The sequence below is a fragment of the Cetorhinus maximus genome, chromosome 14 (assembly GCF_964194155.1).
Source record: "Cetorhinus maximus chromosome 14, sCetMax3.hap1.1, whole genome shotgun sequence".
NCBI classification, from domain to species: Eukaryota; Metazoa; Chordata; class Chondrichthyes; order Lamniformes; family Cetorhinidae; genus Cetorhinus; species Cetorhinus maximus.
The window spans coordinates 76,841,649-76,858,230 of NC_135892.1; the positions used below are offsets into that span (position 1 = coordinate 76,841,649).

Here is a 16,582-nt window from a genome sequence, read left to right on the forward strand (position 1 = left end):
GGGTGGATGAAAAATATCCAGCAATAAAATGATATTCAACAAAGGTCTAATATGCAAAAGATCATGCCAATGTCATTATGCTGAAGTATTGATTTGTGTTGCAGTGTGGCAGGTTAGATACCTCTTGGACCCCTTTTGCTGAAAGTCCAGGGAAAGAGAGTGTGTCTGCTGTATTAACTGCAAGTTAATGCTGGAACTGGCTGCCGCTGGGATCGCTCTCTCGCTGTCTGTGTACTGTCTCTCAGAATGTATGTACGCTCACAAACTCGCTCTCAGTCCCTGCCTGCCTGTGGTGACAAGTATACCTGAGCTCCGGCGGCTTTTCTCCCCCAGCTCCTTCTCTTCCTCCCCCCTCCCCCTTCCCCCCTCCCCTTTTCTCTTTCTCTGTCTTTCTGTCTCTCCTCCTCTTTCAATTCATACAGATTTTTCTCTCTCTCTCTCTCTCTTGTCTTCTTCCCCCTCCCCACCTTCCTCACTAACCAACAGATGCCCGGTCAGTAATGGAGGATTTTCTATCCAACATGTAGGCGAGCGTTCCCTTCTCCGCTGGAGACTTCTTTTATTTGAAAATAAGAGAGAAAGGCAAAACAAAAGAGAGAGAGAGAGAGAGAGGTACAAGTGGGAAGAAATAAAGGAAAGGGAACAATTCGGCCTAGGCACTGAGTGTGAAGCCAAAATGTCGACCAGAACGCCATTGCCCACAGTGAATGAGCGCGACACAGAAAATGTAAGTGAGACAATGTTTCATTTTTTTTTTATTATTGTTACTTTTATGTGAAGGTTTCAGCCGAGGACGCGGGGCTTTAACGCTGCTCGCTGAAAGAATGCGTGTGTTTCTTGCTGAGGAGGGATGTTCTGATGTGTGACTGCTCCGGGAGATGGTTCCAGCATATTTTTAAAAATCCCTTGTAGAGGAGCGGAGGCATTGACTCGCCTGCTTCATCGATCTCACAGGCCTCTCTCTTAATATAAGGGACAAGGGTTTTTCTGGGGAAAGGTTACTTCCTTCAGACTGAATTTAAAAATCCTGCCTTTCAATTTGATTGTCCACACCCCCCCCCCCCCCTCCTTTCCCTCCTTTTACTCTCTGTCCTTCAGCCTGGAAATATCCATTTAAGGCTGCCTTTGACTGTAGGGAGCAGCTCAATGACAAGGAGCTGTTTACTGGACCACAAAAGAACCCCGTCCCTATTTAGTATCGCTCAATGCAGACTTTCCAACTGGCGCAGTCATTTTCAGTTTGATCTATTATTGTGGGAGTTTTTCTCCTTCGCTTTTGAGCTGACAACATATGAGACCATAATCTGCGTTATTAGCGATGTTTCTTTCACAATCTTTTCACTCCCTATATATTTGGAGGAGGAAAATGCGTTGATGGAAGGACTGTGAAAACTGACGACTCACTGGCAGGGTTAAGGGTCAACCGCACAGCTACCCTACTTCAAAACCAAAATATTACGAGTGCAAATTTTGTTTCTTCACTGACTTATTATTTAGTTGCATTGCATATTCTATCCCCTTCCCAAATTGGGCCTTTTTAATATTGATGCTTTTAGTCTCACTGTGCCTGTTATATTCAGCAGGACGTTAACGTAAACCATTTGCATGCACTGCAAGGATTTTTGGTTTTGGACTTGTTAATTTGAGAGGAAGCCTGTTTTTTTTATATTAAGTTTCCAGCAAGGGAGATTTGGTGTAAGTAACCGATAATGCTGAAGTCATCCCAGTACAATGACAGCACCTTCAGTATGCATTATGTGCATTGCTGTCCAACGATTCTTCAAGTATTCAAAGCTATGAACGTTGTAAATCTAAATTGTTGCATGCAATTAAAATGTATAGAGCACTATATAAGTGCTTATTGTGAAATAATTAATGTAGTGTGTACATGGCCACTTTTGCAGCACACTTCTCTTGATGGATATGGTGACTCTCAAATCCAGCCTTCCAAATCAAGTAGCAGACAAAACCTACCACGATGCAGAAATTCAGTGGCATCTACAACTGAAGAGCAACCCCACATTGGAAATTATAGGCTGCTAAAGACAATAGGCAAGGGAAACTTTGCAAAAGTAAAATTAGCACGACATGTCCTGACTGGAAGAGAAGTGAGTTTTACTTTGGTTGCTTCATATTATCAGCATTTTATTTCCATTTCTGATGTATTCGTACTGTTTTTGAATTGGAGTTATTTCCTCGTTTTGTATTTAAATATATTTGAAGCATTTTAAAAGTTCTATTCTTCTACATCTCTACGTTGTTTTTTTCTGATTTCATTTTCACATGGCCTGTTGTTTCCATGTACCTTCCATTAGCCTGGAAGGCTGACCCAGTCATGGCTGAGTCCCTCATTCTGTTTTGGAATTCCTGTGGCAAAGCAAAACAGGCATATGGACTACAATTTTGATATGCAAGATAGAGTAGCAACAACTCAAATGTTGCTATTCCGTTCCTTATCTTTGGTATGTCTCTGAACACTTGGTGGAAGTAGCAGAGTTTTTGGTGTGCTCCTCGGAAGCCATCAGAACCAGTGTTTGTATGCTACCTTCTGTTATAATATACTTGAGTTAAAACTGGATGCTACAACATTGTAACTCTAGATTCTCTGTGTATTGTATCCTGTTTATTTCTCTTAAATGTTAGATTTTGTCAATATCAATTTTGTTGGAAGCTGAACTATTTAGAATACTGCGGGTTTTAATGATTTTTTTCTGTTGAAATGCATGTGATACTTTAAAGATAAATGATTCGTTTTCTTAAATCTATCTAAATAAATTTCAGGCCTTGCACCCAGACAAGCTCCATTTATACAAAATGCTTGCTTTTGTGAGACGTTGGCAGAAATAAGAATGGAGCAGATTTGGGTGTCAGGCAGTCTTGAGGTTCATACTTATGACCACCTGGTCGTAAAATTGTGCATCCTATCTAATAAATATTTTAAGTATAGAATATCTTAACAAACAATCTGATTACTCTTAAAAATCATTTTCAGGTTGCTGTTAAAATAATTGACAAAACACAGCTGAATCCTACCAGTCTACAAAAGGTATAGTTTTATCTCCAATTACAAACTTGTTTTTGCAGCTTTATCAATGGGGGCAAACTAAGAAAATATGAATGAACTTGTTTTGTATTTGCATGCACAGAAATATTACTTTTATTAACAAAAGGAATGGTGTTTTTGTGAACTTGGGATTTATGTGTGGACCTAGCAAGTGTAGGCCTGATGCAGTGTTACTGTGTAAACCTTAGTAAGGCAAGAGGAGTAACTGGCTATGTGCAGAAAATGTTCTCATTTGCTATTCACCTCCATGATATTTATTGTTTGCCACAAGAGTAGTAATAACTATTAAACTTTTGACTGAGAATCAGTACTTTTATGGACAATTGAGAGGAAGATCTTTATTGCATTGCTGTAGCTGTTATATTCACAAATAAATACTAAGGATCACAGTAAAATTTAAACCAGAAAAAATGATTATCGCAAATCATTAGTTGCAATCGTGAGATATGATACAGAATTCATTCATGGCATGTCTATAATAGTAATTATGGGCAGGATTTTACTGTCGGCGAGTGGGGGAGGGGCCCGCTTGCCAACGTGTAAAATGATGCGGGATGACGTCACCCCGCCCCATTTACATTTTCAGGAAGGTGGGGGCGCAGCAAAATCAGCTGTGGGCCCGCTGAACTGTCAATGGCCACTTGAGGCCATTGACAGGATCAATTAAGCAATTAAAGGACCTGCCCGTCCAACCTTAAGATTGGCGGGTAGGCCAGGAGCCCCGGCGGCAGCAAAAAAAAACATGAAACCTCATCCAGCGGCGGGATGAGGTTTCATGTAGGGTTTTAAAAATTGTAATAAAGTTGTTACGGAATTTAAGAACATGTCCCAACTCATGTAACATTGTCACATGAGGAGACATGTAAGGGATTTTTTTTTCTCTATTTTTAATATTTTTAAAAGTCGAGGCGATCTCCCTGAGGCAGCACTTAGCCTCAGGGAGATGAGTGCGCTTTTTCGTGCGAACGTGCAAAAGAGCGTATTCTTGATTTTAGGGCTCCCCCCCCACCCCGGCCTGCACAGGGAGCACATAGCGCTTTCCTGTGGACGTCACACTGGGATGGCCTTAATTGGCCTGCCCACGTAAAATGGTGGTGCAGCCCATGATTGGGTCAGCTCTGCCCGCCCGACGAACGGAAAATTTAGGGATTGTGAATGTTCATTGTGACTCACAACAAACAACAAGTTTCTGTACTGATGAAACATATTTCTTATTACAGTATTAATCTGTTTTAAAGATATAGGAGCACTTTTCCTTGCCAGCAAGAGTTACATTATATTTACTGTTGTGTTTATATTGAGGACTATTGAACACTTTGAGTTTGGTTGGGGTCGTGGGATGGGAAATAATATACGGATGATGGACATTAGTGCTTTTGTAAAAATGAAGGTATTAGCCAACCCTTGTTATGTAGAGCTTAAAGGGTGCAGTACCCCTGAAGATGTCTTTGGGAAACCTTTTTTTGGGAAGGGAGCAGAGCAACATCTAAATTGTTTCACCATTGCATTATTAACAACTGATGAGATATGTTTTACCACGATGTATGTATGACCTGTTTGTAAATGAAAGATAGTTTAATACACTTTATTGAAGACATTTTTGTGGACTTAAATGAACCATAAATACTTTTAACACTATGTCAACGACCCAATCCAGAATCAAATATAGGTGTAAAAGGCAATAAATGATTCATCACCCATTTCATTATTTTTTCATTTTGAAAAAAGTTGATTTCAAGATATTACAGTTGCTATGAGGACAAATCTTGTCGTATTTTAACTTTTCATAATCAAGAAGTTGTGAGAGGAGGTTTGTGTGGAGCATAAACACAGGCATAGACACGTTGGGCTAAGTGGCCTGTTTCTGTGCTGTATACTTGATGTAAAACTATTTTGTCCATTCTATTCTTGTGTGTTGATACGAGTTATTTAAAACAAAACCAAATCATGTTTCAGGAGGTTCTGATGTATACTGTAAGAGTGAAACTTAAATGTTTCATGAAACCATCAGAAACTGAGATTGGATTATAACCAACAAATCACTATTATTTTTGTATCATACATATTCTGCTCCGTTTTCTTGCTGCTGGTTATGGTCTGTGAAATCTGTCATTGTGGTCTTGCAAAGACTGTTCTTATGTTGCATGACAGGAGGAGGGGACAAAATACTCAGCCACATCATGTCAGATGGAGGGCAAGTGAAGCATGAGTGGCTTAAAATACCTTAACCAAAAGATTTGCCCATAAGACATAGGAGCAGAAATTAGGCCATTCGGCCCATCGAGTCTGCTCCGCCATTCAATCATGGCTGATAAGTTTCTCAACCCCATTCTCCCGCTTTCTCCCCGTGACCTTTGATCCCCTTACCAATCAAGAACCTATCTATCTCGTTCTTAAATACACTCAATGACCTGGCCTCCACAGCCTTCTGTGGCAATGAATTCCATAGATTCACCACTCTCTGGCTAAAGAAGTTTCTCCTCATCTCTGTTCTAAAAGGGCTTCCCTTTACTCTGAGGCTGTGCCCTCGGGTCCTAGTCTCTCCTACTAATGGAAACACCTTCCCCACGTCCACTCTGTCCAGGCCTTTCAGTATTCTGTAAGTTTCAATCAGATCCCCCCCTCATCCTTCTAAACTCCATCGAGTATAGACCCAGAATCCTCAAACGTTCCTCTTTCGTTAAGCCTTTCATTCCTGGGATCGTTCTCGTGAACCTCCTCTGGACCCTCTCCAGGGCCAGCACATCCTTCCAGAGATACGGGGCCCAAAATTGCTCTCAATATGCTAAATGTGGTCTGACCAGAGCCTTATAAAGCCTCAGCAGCACATCCCTGCTTTTATATTCTAGTCCTCTCAAAATAAATGCCAACATTGCTTTCTTGAACCTCTCTAGTTAATTTTTTATCTAAGTGGTACTATGCCAGATACATATAACTGTTTGAGAAAAATTTGTAATATATCATGAAACTGAATCATTGCCTCTTTGTACTGCACTACATTGTGTGAACCCCTTTTTGATCAATTCATATATTCCTGCAGACCCATTTTACCCCTTCTCATTAACGTCACTAGTTGGGTTGTCCACTTTCCTTTCTGACTCTTAATTTACTTGGATTATGGACATTGGAAATGACATGGGGAAGTCTAAATTTCCTTTGGAATCTTTTTGTATCAGTATTTTTTAATTACAGCATACATTTTCCCTAAAAGTAGTGTTTCACATTTTATTGCCATTTTACGCTCTCTCCTTGCCTACTGTTAAATTCTTAAAAGAAATTTCAGTGATTCGTAATGAATTTTATGGTTTTGAGATTTTTTGTTTTATAAAGTAACTTACAATAGACTACAGGCCTCTAGCTGTGGTAAAATGTGAGAAGTTTGCAGTTGTTCTTCCTTTTATCGTCCTGTGAGTGTGACTGATCATTTCACAGTCCAATGAAAGTATAATTTGTATTTGAGTTACTATTGGTTCTCATACAGAAGAATGATTGATTATGTAACAGCTGTCAGCAATATATGGGATATTTCACAACTACTGGAGACAAATAATTATAAAACAGGCATTTTGTTTGGCTCGAGGTCAAGGCACTTCTTTGTGTGTAAAAATAAACCCTGCTAATTCTAGTGAAAGCTGTTCAGAATGCATAAGTGAAGGATATGGAAAATTGAAATGCACATATGAGGCTAAAGTAGCCTGTATCAGTCATAATTGCTCCTCCAGATCAGCCTATATTAACCTCAAAGAATTTTTGTGTAGGATGAGGAAAAATTTTGCTTGGGGTGGGGTGGAAAGAAATAAGGTTGGTTTATTGACAGAACTGTCAGGGTTGTGGCATGGTGGTTAGAGACTGCTGAAAAATACTATATATTTCTACTGTATTTTCCGATGAGGGTTTCATCTTTTACAATGACTTATTGGCTTCCTTTATTGTCACTATGGCCCAAAAAGGAAAAGTACAATCGGAGTTTGGAGAGTTTTTTCCTTTTCTGTAGCATACAATTACTGCTGATGAATATGGTTTATGACCATCACTTGCCAAATTCCATCTATAATTTTTGAGTAAAAATGGCAGTGGATTGTTTAGGTCTAAATAAATAAAGAACCTGCCCTCCTTCCAAAAATATACACCAGTTTGGTTTGTATAAAAAGAGAATGTTTTCAAGGAAACTTTAAGCTAATGTATACCTTGGAAACCTCAAGAATTGTACTCTTCAGCCCTAAAAGTAAAGTTTTATGTTTTATTGCTGTTTTTGTTCCCTTTTTTCTCCTCTATGGTTAAATTATTAAAAAGATTTCTTAATGAATTTTGTGATTTGAGATTTTTAAGGCTCCATTCATATTTTGCTAAGTTATTTGCAAATCGATCAATGGCTTTGAAATTTTTAATTAAAAAATACAGACTGAGGGTAAAAGATTTAAAGAAGTTCTTCCTTTTTGCTAATATGCGTTAGTGATAAATCTTGTCCCTATAGTTGGTGACTTTTGTATGATTGTGGGTAACATTTTGAAATATTACAACCCTACAAATCTATTTTAAATACAGCAAGTAAACTTTTGACAAAGCAAGTGCAGGCAAACAAGTAGCTGTGATTCAAATAGTCCTTAATGCTTTTAGTTAAATAGGAAGATTGACAACTGGTAAGAACTTTTTTCTCCTGTCTCGGATTTAACCATTGTTTTATTTCTTGCGTGCTTAAAAATTGCTTTTTTTTAGGTCCTGAAAATAAATCACTTGATTTTACAAATTAGGCTTTGTTTTATGTCCAAAATCTTTGAGAAAAATGAAATAAACCTTTGTTAGACATTCCTCCCCATTGGTTATTAAAACTTGCTGATATCTTCTTGCTTTGCTTATGGTTAATGGAGTTAGTTGTGCTTGTGAAGCACAGTTTTTGATTAGCTTCTAAATTGAATTGTCCCCTTAAGATTCAGTAATCCAAGCGAGAGTAATTTAAATAGATCTTGAGACCAATCATAGTTTAATTGCCATTTGATGAGGAAAGTTTACAGATTGCCAGGTGCTTGTAAATTTACAGCCCCAGATTAGGAAAGAAAAGCATGTTTTGAGTTGTAATTGTCTTCCAACATTCTCAGTTGAGGTGATTTACAGATATTGCACTTTAAGAAGTTTGGATAGATTAGTTTTTTTCCTGAAAGGCTTTGAGTATAATTCTCAATTGTAGTAGTCCAATTTTAAAATGGGCAGAATGATGATTGTAATGAAGATGTACCTTGGTACAAAACCTATTTCACCTAAGGAAATTTAATTTGGCTACCTTTGAGTATTTCTTAGCAACAGAATATCTGTTTTTTGTTGCCAAATTATTCAGTTTTTCTTCCATGCCATGTCTGCAATGTAATGTAAGTAGTTTTTTTTTGTTTTTAAAAGGCTTATTTTGTCCAATATAATGTAATATTTCATTCTACAGTATGTAAGCAAGACGGAGTATGAATTTTCCTGATTATTTATAAAACTGGCATTGTGGTTCCATTTTCATGTCTTGCAGGCAATATTGCTGTATGATTATCCAGATGTAGGTTGTGTTAGGCAGTCGGACAGCCATTATAACATACACTGTACAATGAGATCCTTCCGCTAACCAGTGCTTTAAAAGACATATAAAAAACATTTTTAATTAGGTTTCTTGGTGAATTGGTGAATCAAATAAACAGTCAGCCTTTTGTACATGTATGTAGGATTTTGGGATATTTGCAAACACTCAGCCATACAGTAGCAAGATTTTTCCTACTGATCTATTTATTCACTTCAGCAAAAGGAAATACTACATTTAACCTAAAGTTGGAGACCATCGATGAACAGTTCTTGTTATTTTCTATTGCTTGTAACCTAAGCTGTTGCCTTTGTATGATCTGTCACATAGCTATCATCTCAACTGACACCTGTTTCTTTGTGTAAAGATGTATTTGCTTTACATTTCATGATGTATATATTTTTTGCAGATTGTACATGATACCCTGTTGTTATTCCATCTCCTCTTCCATGGTTAACTGCTCAAGAGGAATAGACAGAAACAGATTAATGTAGCATTTGGATAAATCATTAGTGGTCCATTTAATTTTACAATATATACAATATTCCACCTATGAGGTGACAAGTAGTGGCTCTGTACTGTTTGAAGAAGAATTTATTTGACTTTCCTGTGTTATTTGGTAAACTTGTAGTCTTGTCATTAGCAATTTGTGCCATTAACAACATCAAAATGGTAGTTTTTAAAATAGTTTTTTTCTCATTTTTCCCCCTTTTTAAGTTACCACCTGTGGGCATTTTATCTGTCTAAGCAGAAAAGAATGGTTAGATCCACTCATTTGGCCACATCTTTGCTTTGTGCTGCAATTTACTCTCCAAGACACATTTACTTCAATTTCCCACCCCATATTTGTTGGTCAGCATGTTGCAAAAACCACCGTCCAGTCAGTCATTTCACCTGCAGCTTCAATACCTCTGTATGAGGTTACCAAATTTGAGGTTGTAATTTGCACTTGTGACTTTGGTCATGTGTCTGGCAAGTTTTTGTTTGATACTTAATTTCACCTTTGCCCATATACAATTTCTTAATTGAGGAATCAGGCAGGCAACTGACTTGCAGGTTTCCATCAGTGCTACTGTTGAATGTGCTGTGAAGAATGTGGCAGCAGCCTGGGATGCTTTATTTGCTTTTGCAGAGCCCAACTCAATGCAATGGTGTTTCTATCCGCAGATGATCTTAATCATTTGGAGGGCATTAAGCTAGTGGACTACAGTGGCCTTCACCTGCAAGGTTACTGAAGTGCCATGGAAGGTGGAGCCCCTTCCACCCATCAGTGAAGCACCTGATGTGCTGCTTATTTTATTCTAATTAGAGTCTTTGATCTGTTATTCTGTTTTGTGTGCATGTTTTTTTTTAGTCAGACTGTTTCCATGTTTGTGTGTATTTTTTTAATGATGGGGTTGGCAGTGTAAGAAGGCCTACTGATAATAGAGAGGCTGGTTAGTTGCTGGGTTTAAATCCAGCCAAAAGGCAATTGGCAAAAATGAATGGAAGACAAATGGGAGCAGTAGGGGAGAGGGAGGAAGTGAAAAGAAGATTGCAGTGAACAAGACAGGAATAAAATGAAGTAAACACTGTGAAGGACAGTAAGTGGATGTTCCTGTGGATGCTGTCAACATTGATGTTCAATCCAATTGAATTAATTCTTGGAGCTTGCTAGATTTGAGTGACTGTAATCATCTCATTTGCCATGATTTTGAAAGTTTCAGATGCCCCCTCCCACCCCTGTTTTTAATAATGCAGACTAGATACCCTGAGTACTGGTATTCAAGTTCCCTGTTAAAATAAATGCCATAAGACTTGTTCACAATTTTAAATAATAGTATAACTAATAGGTTACCATCACCTCTCCCTTCTGCAAGGTAACGTTTGGGAAATTAAAATGTGTGTAATTCCCTCATGGTTCAGTTGGGAAATGCACTACCCCATGTAGAAGTGAGGTTCCAGGTTTGATCGCTAATCTGTGCTCTGTTAGTTAGGAAGGAGAAAAATCAGACAAAGCTATCTGTTGTATTATGGTGCGTGGTGGTTTCTCAATGATGAGATCTCGAGACTTGTATATTTAAACATGAACGCTTTATTGTTAATCTTTTAACTATTTACAGATCTAAGGTGAGTGTCATGCATGGTGCTGTTATATCCATGCAAGCTGATTCCAGAGGGTTCTTTCTAGACTGTTCTCATTCTATTACCATGTGACTCTATACATCATACCATAGGTGGTGCTGTTCTCCAGTTCCATGTTAACCCTTATTTTGCTGAGCACTTTTACATTACAATGGCATGCACACACCTATATCATGCAACATCCACCTTTTTTCACCAAGGCAAACTTTGCATCCTTCCAATGGAGTATTACAATATAATCTTTACTTGCTGCCCCTGCTCCCCCATCTCAAGTCTCTGACCGTATAAATTCAGACAGTCTTGAGGCTTGAAGTTCTTTCACATCTTGGTCTGTCATGTTTGGAGGAATGGCCGTAGTACTCTGTTTCTGGTACTGACCATCTCCATTTGATTCATTTTTTGTGCTCCTTCGAGTTGCGTTTCTCTTTAACAGCTCGTCTGCTTTCTTTTAGGCGCCAAGTGTTTGTCCCATTCCTTCCTCAGGGAACGTGCACTCGTTCATCCCTAGAGTGGATGAGAGTTTTTTTTTTCCGTGGTGTCCACCATATTCTTCCTGGATGTATACGTTTCGCAAATGGAACCTTCATTTCCACTTGTTTCACAATTTCAGCAAAATATTTGTTTGCTGTTTTATTTTCAAGTTTATGAATCTTTTCATTCAGCTCAGCTTTTTCTTGTTCTAGTGCCTTGCCGTTCAGTGTCAGATTTATATTTTTGGATCTCATTTCTGTCTTTTTCTTTCTGTGCCTGCAACAGAGCTTTGTCCTTATGCTTCGTTTTGGATTCACTGAGGTCAGGTCTGTCTCTGGCAAAGTCTTAACTTGTTTCAGTCCTGTAATTGTGCTACTTATGGCTTCATTATCCGCTCGCAGTTTGGAAAAGCAGCCTTTTTCTTTCAGTGCCTCCCCTTTTCCATTCAACTGCTTCTTCAACTCTTCAATTTGTTTCTTTTAGCTTTCAGCTTCCTCCTGGATTATGGAACATTGCTGAGCCTTCTCTGCCTACTGGCTCTTCAGTTTGTTCATAGCGACGTGAAATTTATTTTCCTTTGCTTCGTAATTTTCTAGAAGAATAAACTTTGTCCTAAGGAATTCTTCTAGTGTGTGAAGTTTTGTCAACAGGTTTTCCTTTTCTTTGCGAAGCTCGCTCGCTTGCTTCATCTTGAGTTTCCCTGTAATACAGCATAGTCTCCTTGAGTTTCTTCTGCTGTGCTTCCATTCTGCTGTTTAAGAAAGTCTTCATTTCTTCATGTTGCTGAATGGTTACACATTCCTTTTGCATTTGACCTTGAAGGACAATCAATTGTTTTTTCAACTGTTCATTTTCTTGTTGGTCTCTTGCCAACTCACTCTGGGCTTCAGTACATTGTTTCGTTGTTACTGATAATATCAACGCAGCTTTTTCTGAAGTGATATTCAACATCCTATGTAGCTCCTCGTGTCTTTCTGTGATTCTTCAGTGAGTCTTTCAGGGTTGCAACTTCTTTGTGTGCCTTTTCTGCCTGCTGTTTTGCCTGGCTGAACATCTGGTTGAGTTTTCCCAACTCCTGCTTTGATTTGCTAACTGTGGAATTGAGAGTCGTTATTTCCTCCTGATACCTTTGTGTCGTCTCTGAAATTTGTTCAGATCTCGAACAGCTTGGTTCATTGATGACTTCAGTTTGTGTGTTTTCAGAGGTATATACTCAGCTTGAATCTTGCGCTTCAAATCTTCCAGTTCGGCTCTGATGTGAAGATTTACTTTTTGCATGTTTTGTTTCTTTTGAGTTACCTCAGATAGCTTTCCTTCATTCATAGCCATCTGCTCACTCTGAGTTGTTGTCTGTCTCCCTCGCTCTGGGGTCTTTTGGCTCCCTCTTATGGGGGTTGTCTGTTGCCCTCCCTCTCAGGTCTTTTGTTGCAGCCATTCTGGGGTCTCTTGTTGCCCTCGGCAGAGTTTCCTTGTCTATGCGGTCTCTTCTAAATTTCTATTCCATGGCTATTTTCTTGTAGTTACAGCTTTAAATTGTGTTGCCTCTTTAAGACTGAGTGCAGTAACCTTTTTTTTTTACACTGAGGCTGTTGGCTTTCTTTGTAGCAAGTTTCCTGTGCTTTAGTGCTTTGGTGTGCTATACGGCAATTAAGGCTGCTTTTTAAAAAATTTTTCATAAAACGTTTAGAACTGCAGCAACTCTTTTATGGGTGATTCTTTAGTTTTTTGGAACTCTGCAGGTCTTTTTTTCCTTCGAACGTCCCACATCCGGGAAGACTTGGTGGACTCGGGTTCTGACCGGGGCCCTTTTTTTTAACTTAAAGCTGCAGTACTTAGTTCTGTGTGCTCTGCTTGCCGTGAAGGGGATTTTTTCCCACTTTTTTTTTGTTATACTCTGCAGGTTTTCTTAACTCTGCAGTTTTCCCTCATGACTCTGCCAGACATTTTTTTTAAACCTTTTTCTCACTTGCAGCTTTCTTTCAGCTGCCCTCTGTATGCTGAGCCCTTGGGGCCGCCACCTATTTTAAAATGTAAGTACAGCTACTTTTATTATATTTTTGCTCACCAACTTGTGAACTGTGTCACTCAGGTTCTTGCTATTTTCTGTAATGGACTCCCACTCACTCTGGTGAATTCCCCACTTCCAAGTCTGTAGTGAAGCTTTTTCAACCTTTTCTTCAAGTTTTCTTCTTAGTGTACATCTCTCTAGTTAGACTTCGGTTGCTTTTTACCGAGGTTCACGTATTTAGCTGCCACCTTTCATAACACCATGGATCACCATGTTGGATTATGGTACTACCTCTGATGTGATATCTTTTGGGAGCTCCCAGCGCTGCCAACCATGTTGTATTATGAGCATAGCGGTGTCTCAATGATGAGATATTGAGACTATATTTAAACATGAACCCTTTATTGTTAATATTTAACTATTTACAGGTCCAAGGTTACTGTCATGCATGTGCTGTTACCTCCGTGCAGGCTGGTTCCAGAGTGTTCTTTCTAGACTGTTCTCTGTCTATTACCATGTGACTTTATATATCATACCATGGGTGGTGCTATTCTCCAGTCCCACATTAACCCTTGCACTGCTGAATCGTTGCTCTGTCGGGCACATTTACATTATAGTGGCATGCAGGCACATACAACATCATACAATATTATCCTTCTTGATTGGTAAACAGTAAATCAGTGTGCAAAATGAATGTTGTCTGAAGGCAACATTTAAGGTTGACTGTAGTGCTTCCCCAAGTTGAATACATTACTATTGAGGCTCACACATGAGGAATGATTGCTTGGGTGAGGTGCTGGAGAGCAATTAACACTGTACATCATACTCTAGAATGAACCATGATTCAGCTATTGTAGCTGAGGAGGGGAGAAAAATTATCTGCAGGGACACTGATCCATATTCAAAATCCACTTGCTGATGGAGTTGCTATTGTCTTTGTCTCAGCTGTGAGATCTGATGTGATAGAATTTCAGTTGGCTCTCAGTTCAGGATGATAAAATGTGCAATTATCTTAAAAGATAGAATGGACAAATTGATGCTGTGACCACACACTGTATTGTTGCCTTTAAATAATTTACTAAATGCTGTAATTGTGAATTGGAATATACATCTATTGTTTTAGGAGGGTTTGGATACTTAATTTTTGTCACATTTCATAGCAGTTAAACAGGTGTTTTCATTGAATACTGATAAGACTTGACTCTGTACAGCAGTGACTTGATTTTGTATTTGCATTTGTATAGTGAGAACTTGATATGTGGTTTGATTGCCTGTAATAATTAAATTGGAATAGTAATTCATGTTTGAAATCAAGAGCATACTGATAGTCGTAGTAAAATTTAAAGTTCAGAAGGTTTCTCCCTGTCTTGCTGTCTAATGGTTTTCTGCTACAGATGGGATAAGTCAAACAAATTCAAAAAATCACATCGTTAATTCAGCAAGATATCTCTTCTGTGTGGATTTTTAAAAATTAAAATTAGGCTATTGAAGTCAAACCATTTTAAATCTTCATGCCTCATGAATCTCAGTTCAGATCTTAAGAAATATTTATGTGATCAAAGTTTGACATAGGGAGAAAATTAGGGACATTTTAATATTGCCCTTATATTTCCAGTAGTTGGCTTCAGTATAAGTAGTATAAGTATAATATATCTTTGAAAACACTAACGTCCCCCACCACCCCCATCAAAATCAAACTATAAAATTCTGAGATGTAGCTCATGTTGTTGTTCAACAAATGACTTATAGCTGTACAATGGATAATAAAATTCAAGTTTGTAACAATGTAAGTTATCAGGGGTGGTAGTTCAAGTGGACAAGTAGATGTTTTTGGCAAACAGATTATTTGGTGAGTAGGTGTCTTTGAACTGTTTTTCTTAAAGAGGAACAGGCATATTCAGCCTAATAATTTTGATTTCTAAAAATGAATATGCCACCTCCCTTTTGTGTTAGCTTGAATATAAAAGGTTAAAGAGGTATGTATTCAGGCTCATTCTCCTCTCTACAGCTTGACATTGCCAAGAAGGTTTGACGATAATGAACTGCTGCATGTTGCTATCATGAATTCTTCTTGTGCTCACTGTTGAGGTGATCAAAATTTAAATTAACTTGAGAATCAGGAATGTCTCTGTGAGAGCAGGAGAAGCCTTACTGACTTGACCCCTGTTGAATATTCTGATACTCTTAAGAGGAACCTAAAAACGGGAATGATTCCTTATGATATCATTAACTTAAAAAAGAAGCTGACGACAGCCACATTGCTGCCTGGAAGGTCCATGGATGAATGCGTCTCATTTTCATTTTCAGAATGGATAATGATCCTCATCATTTCTGGAGGCCAATCTTGAGCAGTCAAAGCATTTCTAGATGGGTTAGGGCTGCCAACAGTGCGGAGTTGGACATGTACTAGATTGACTTTTGGAGGGTCAGTGCTGCGTCACTGAAGCCAAGTGACTGATGAGCATGATCATTTAAAGTCAACGATGGCTCTAACATGCAAATGAGTGAGGCTTCTATTAATGAATTCTTAGGACAATTCTTAAACTAAAATAGTCCAAAGACAGAAATATAGTTTTGGGAACAATTCACGTTTGCCTGTTGTTTGGGGTTTGAAAATAAAGGTGCAAAATGTGAAATGGAATCCATTTCAGACTTGCGTCTGTCAAACCTCACTGAAATCTTGGATTTCTGCGATTGGGAAGGTAGGTGAAAACATCATTTATGCTTCAGTGTAGGTTTTGCTATTTGTTCACCAGTTGTCTTCTGAAAAGGCTGATCTGATCAGGAGGGTTGCCAACTCTGGCTGCTCATATTCTGGGAGATGTCGGCGGAAATGACAGCATGGAATAACTGAATTTAGGAAACTGGATCCATTTCTCGATGGAATGAAACCATTGGACAGGGAGGCAAGTAACTGAACTGCCCCATGCAATTTGCTTGAGATTCACTAAAGGACTTTTCAGTGAAATAGCTATTATTTTAAAGTAATAATTTTGAAAAAAGATGAAAATAATTTAGCAGATCATCGTGGGCATGGGATTTTGCCTTATTTAGTTTAATTGCCTGGTAATTCAGTGCCACTTTCTAAGCTGGAGCTGGAGGGTTGCACACATGGACTCCTGCCTGCCCTCCTCGCCAGTATCATCAGCTGCAGCTTGGCAGTGGCTCCCGGCCATGGAAGTGTATTGGGTCTCCTTCTTGGCTGTTGCCCAGGAAAGGATGAACCGGCACCACTGACACCTGGTATCATGGATCTGGCTTTCTCTGTTTTCCTTGGCAACCTGTCAGTCGTTGGTGCTGGGATGAGGCAGAGGTGCCGATGGTTCCCTCCCAGCATCTCTCATCCCATGTTGGGCAGGCA

At 38.8% G+C, this 16,582-nt stretch overlaps 1 protein-coding gene across 6 annotated transcripts in view; it reads left to right on the plus strand.

The window, feature by feature from the left end:
• Positions 1 to 209: 209 nt before the first annotated feature.
• mark1 (MAP/microtubule affinity-regulating kinase 1) overlaps positions 210 to 16,582 on the plus strand; it is a 190,460-nt gene continuing 174,087 nt past the window's right edge. For 5 of the 6 annotated variants that reach the window (XM_078557099.1, XM_078557101.1, XM_078557100.1 and 2 more), the window contains exons 1-3: positions 211 to 727; positions 1,905 to 2,108; positions 2,993 to 3,046. In XM_078557099.1, the coding sequence (XP_078413225.1) occupies positions 251 to 727; positions 1,905 to 2,108; positions 2,993 to 3,046 (735 nt within the window). In that variant the 5' untranslated portion in view covers positions 211 to 250. Of the gene's footprint in view, positions 728 to 1,904; positions 2,109 to 2,992; positions 3,047 to 16,582 lie in introns of all 6 variants that reach the window. The other variant, XM_078557104.1, reaches the window with a different exon arrangement.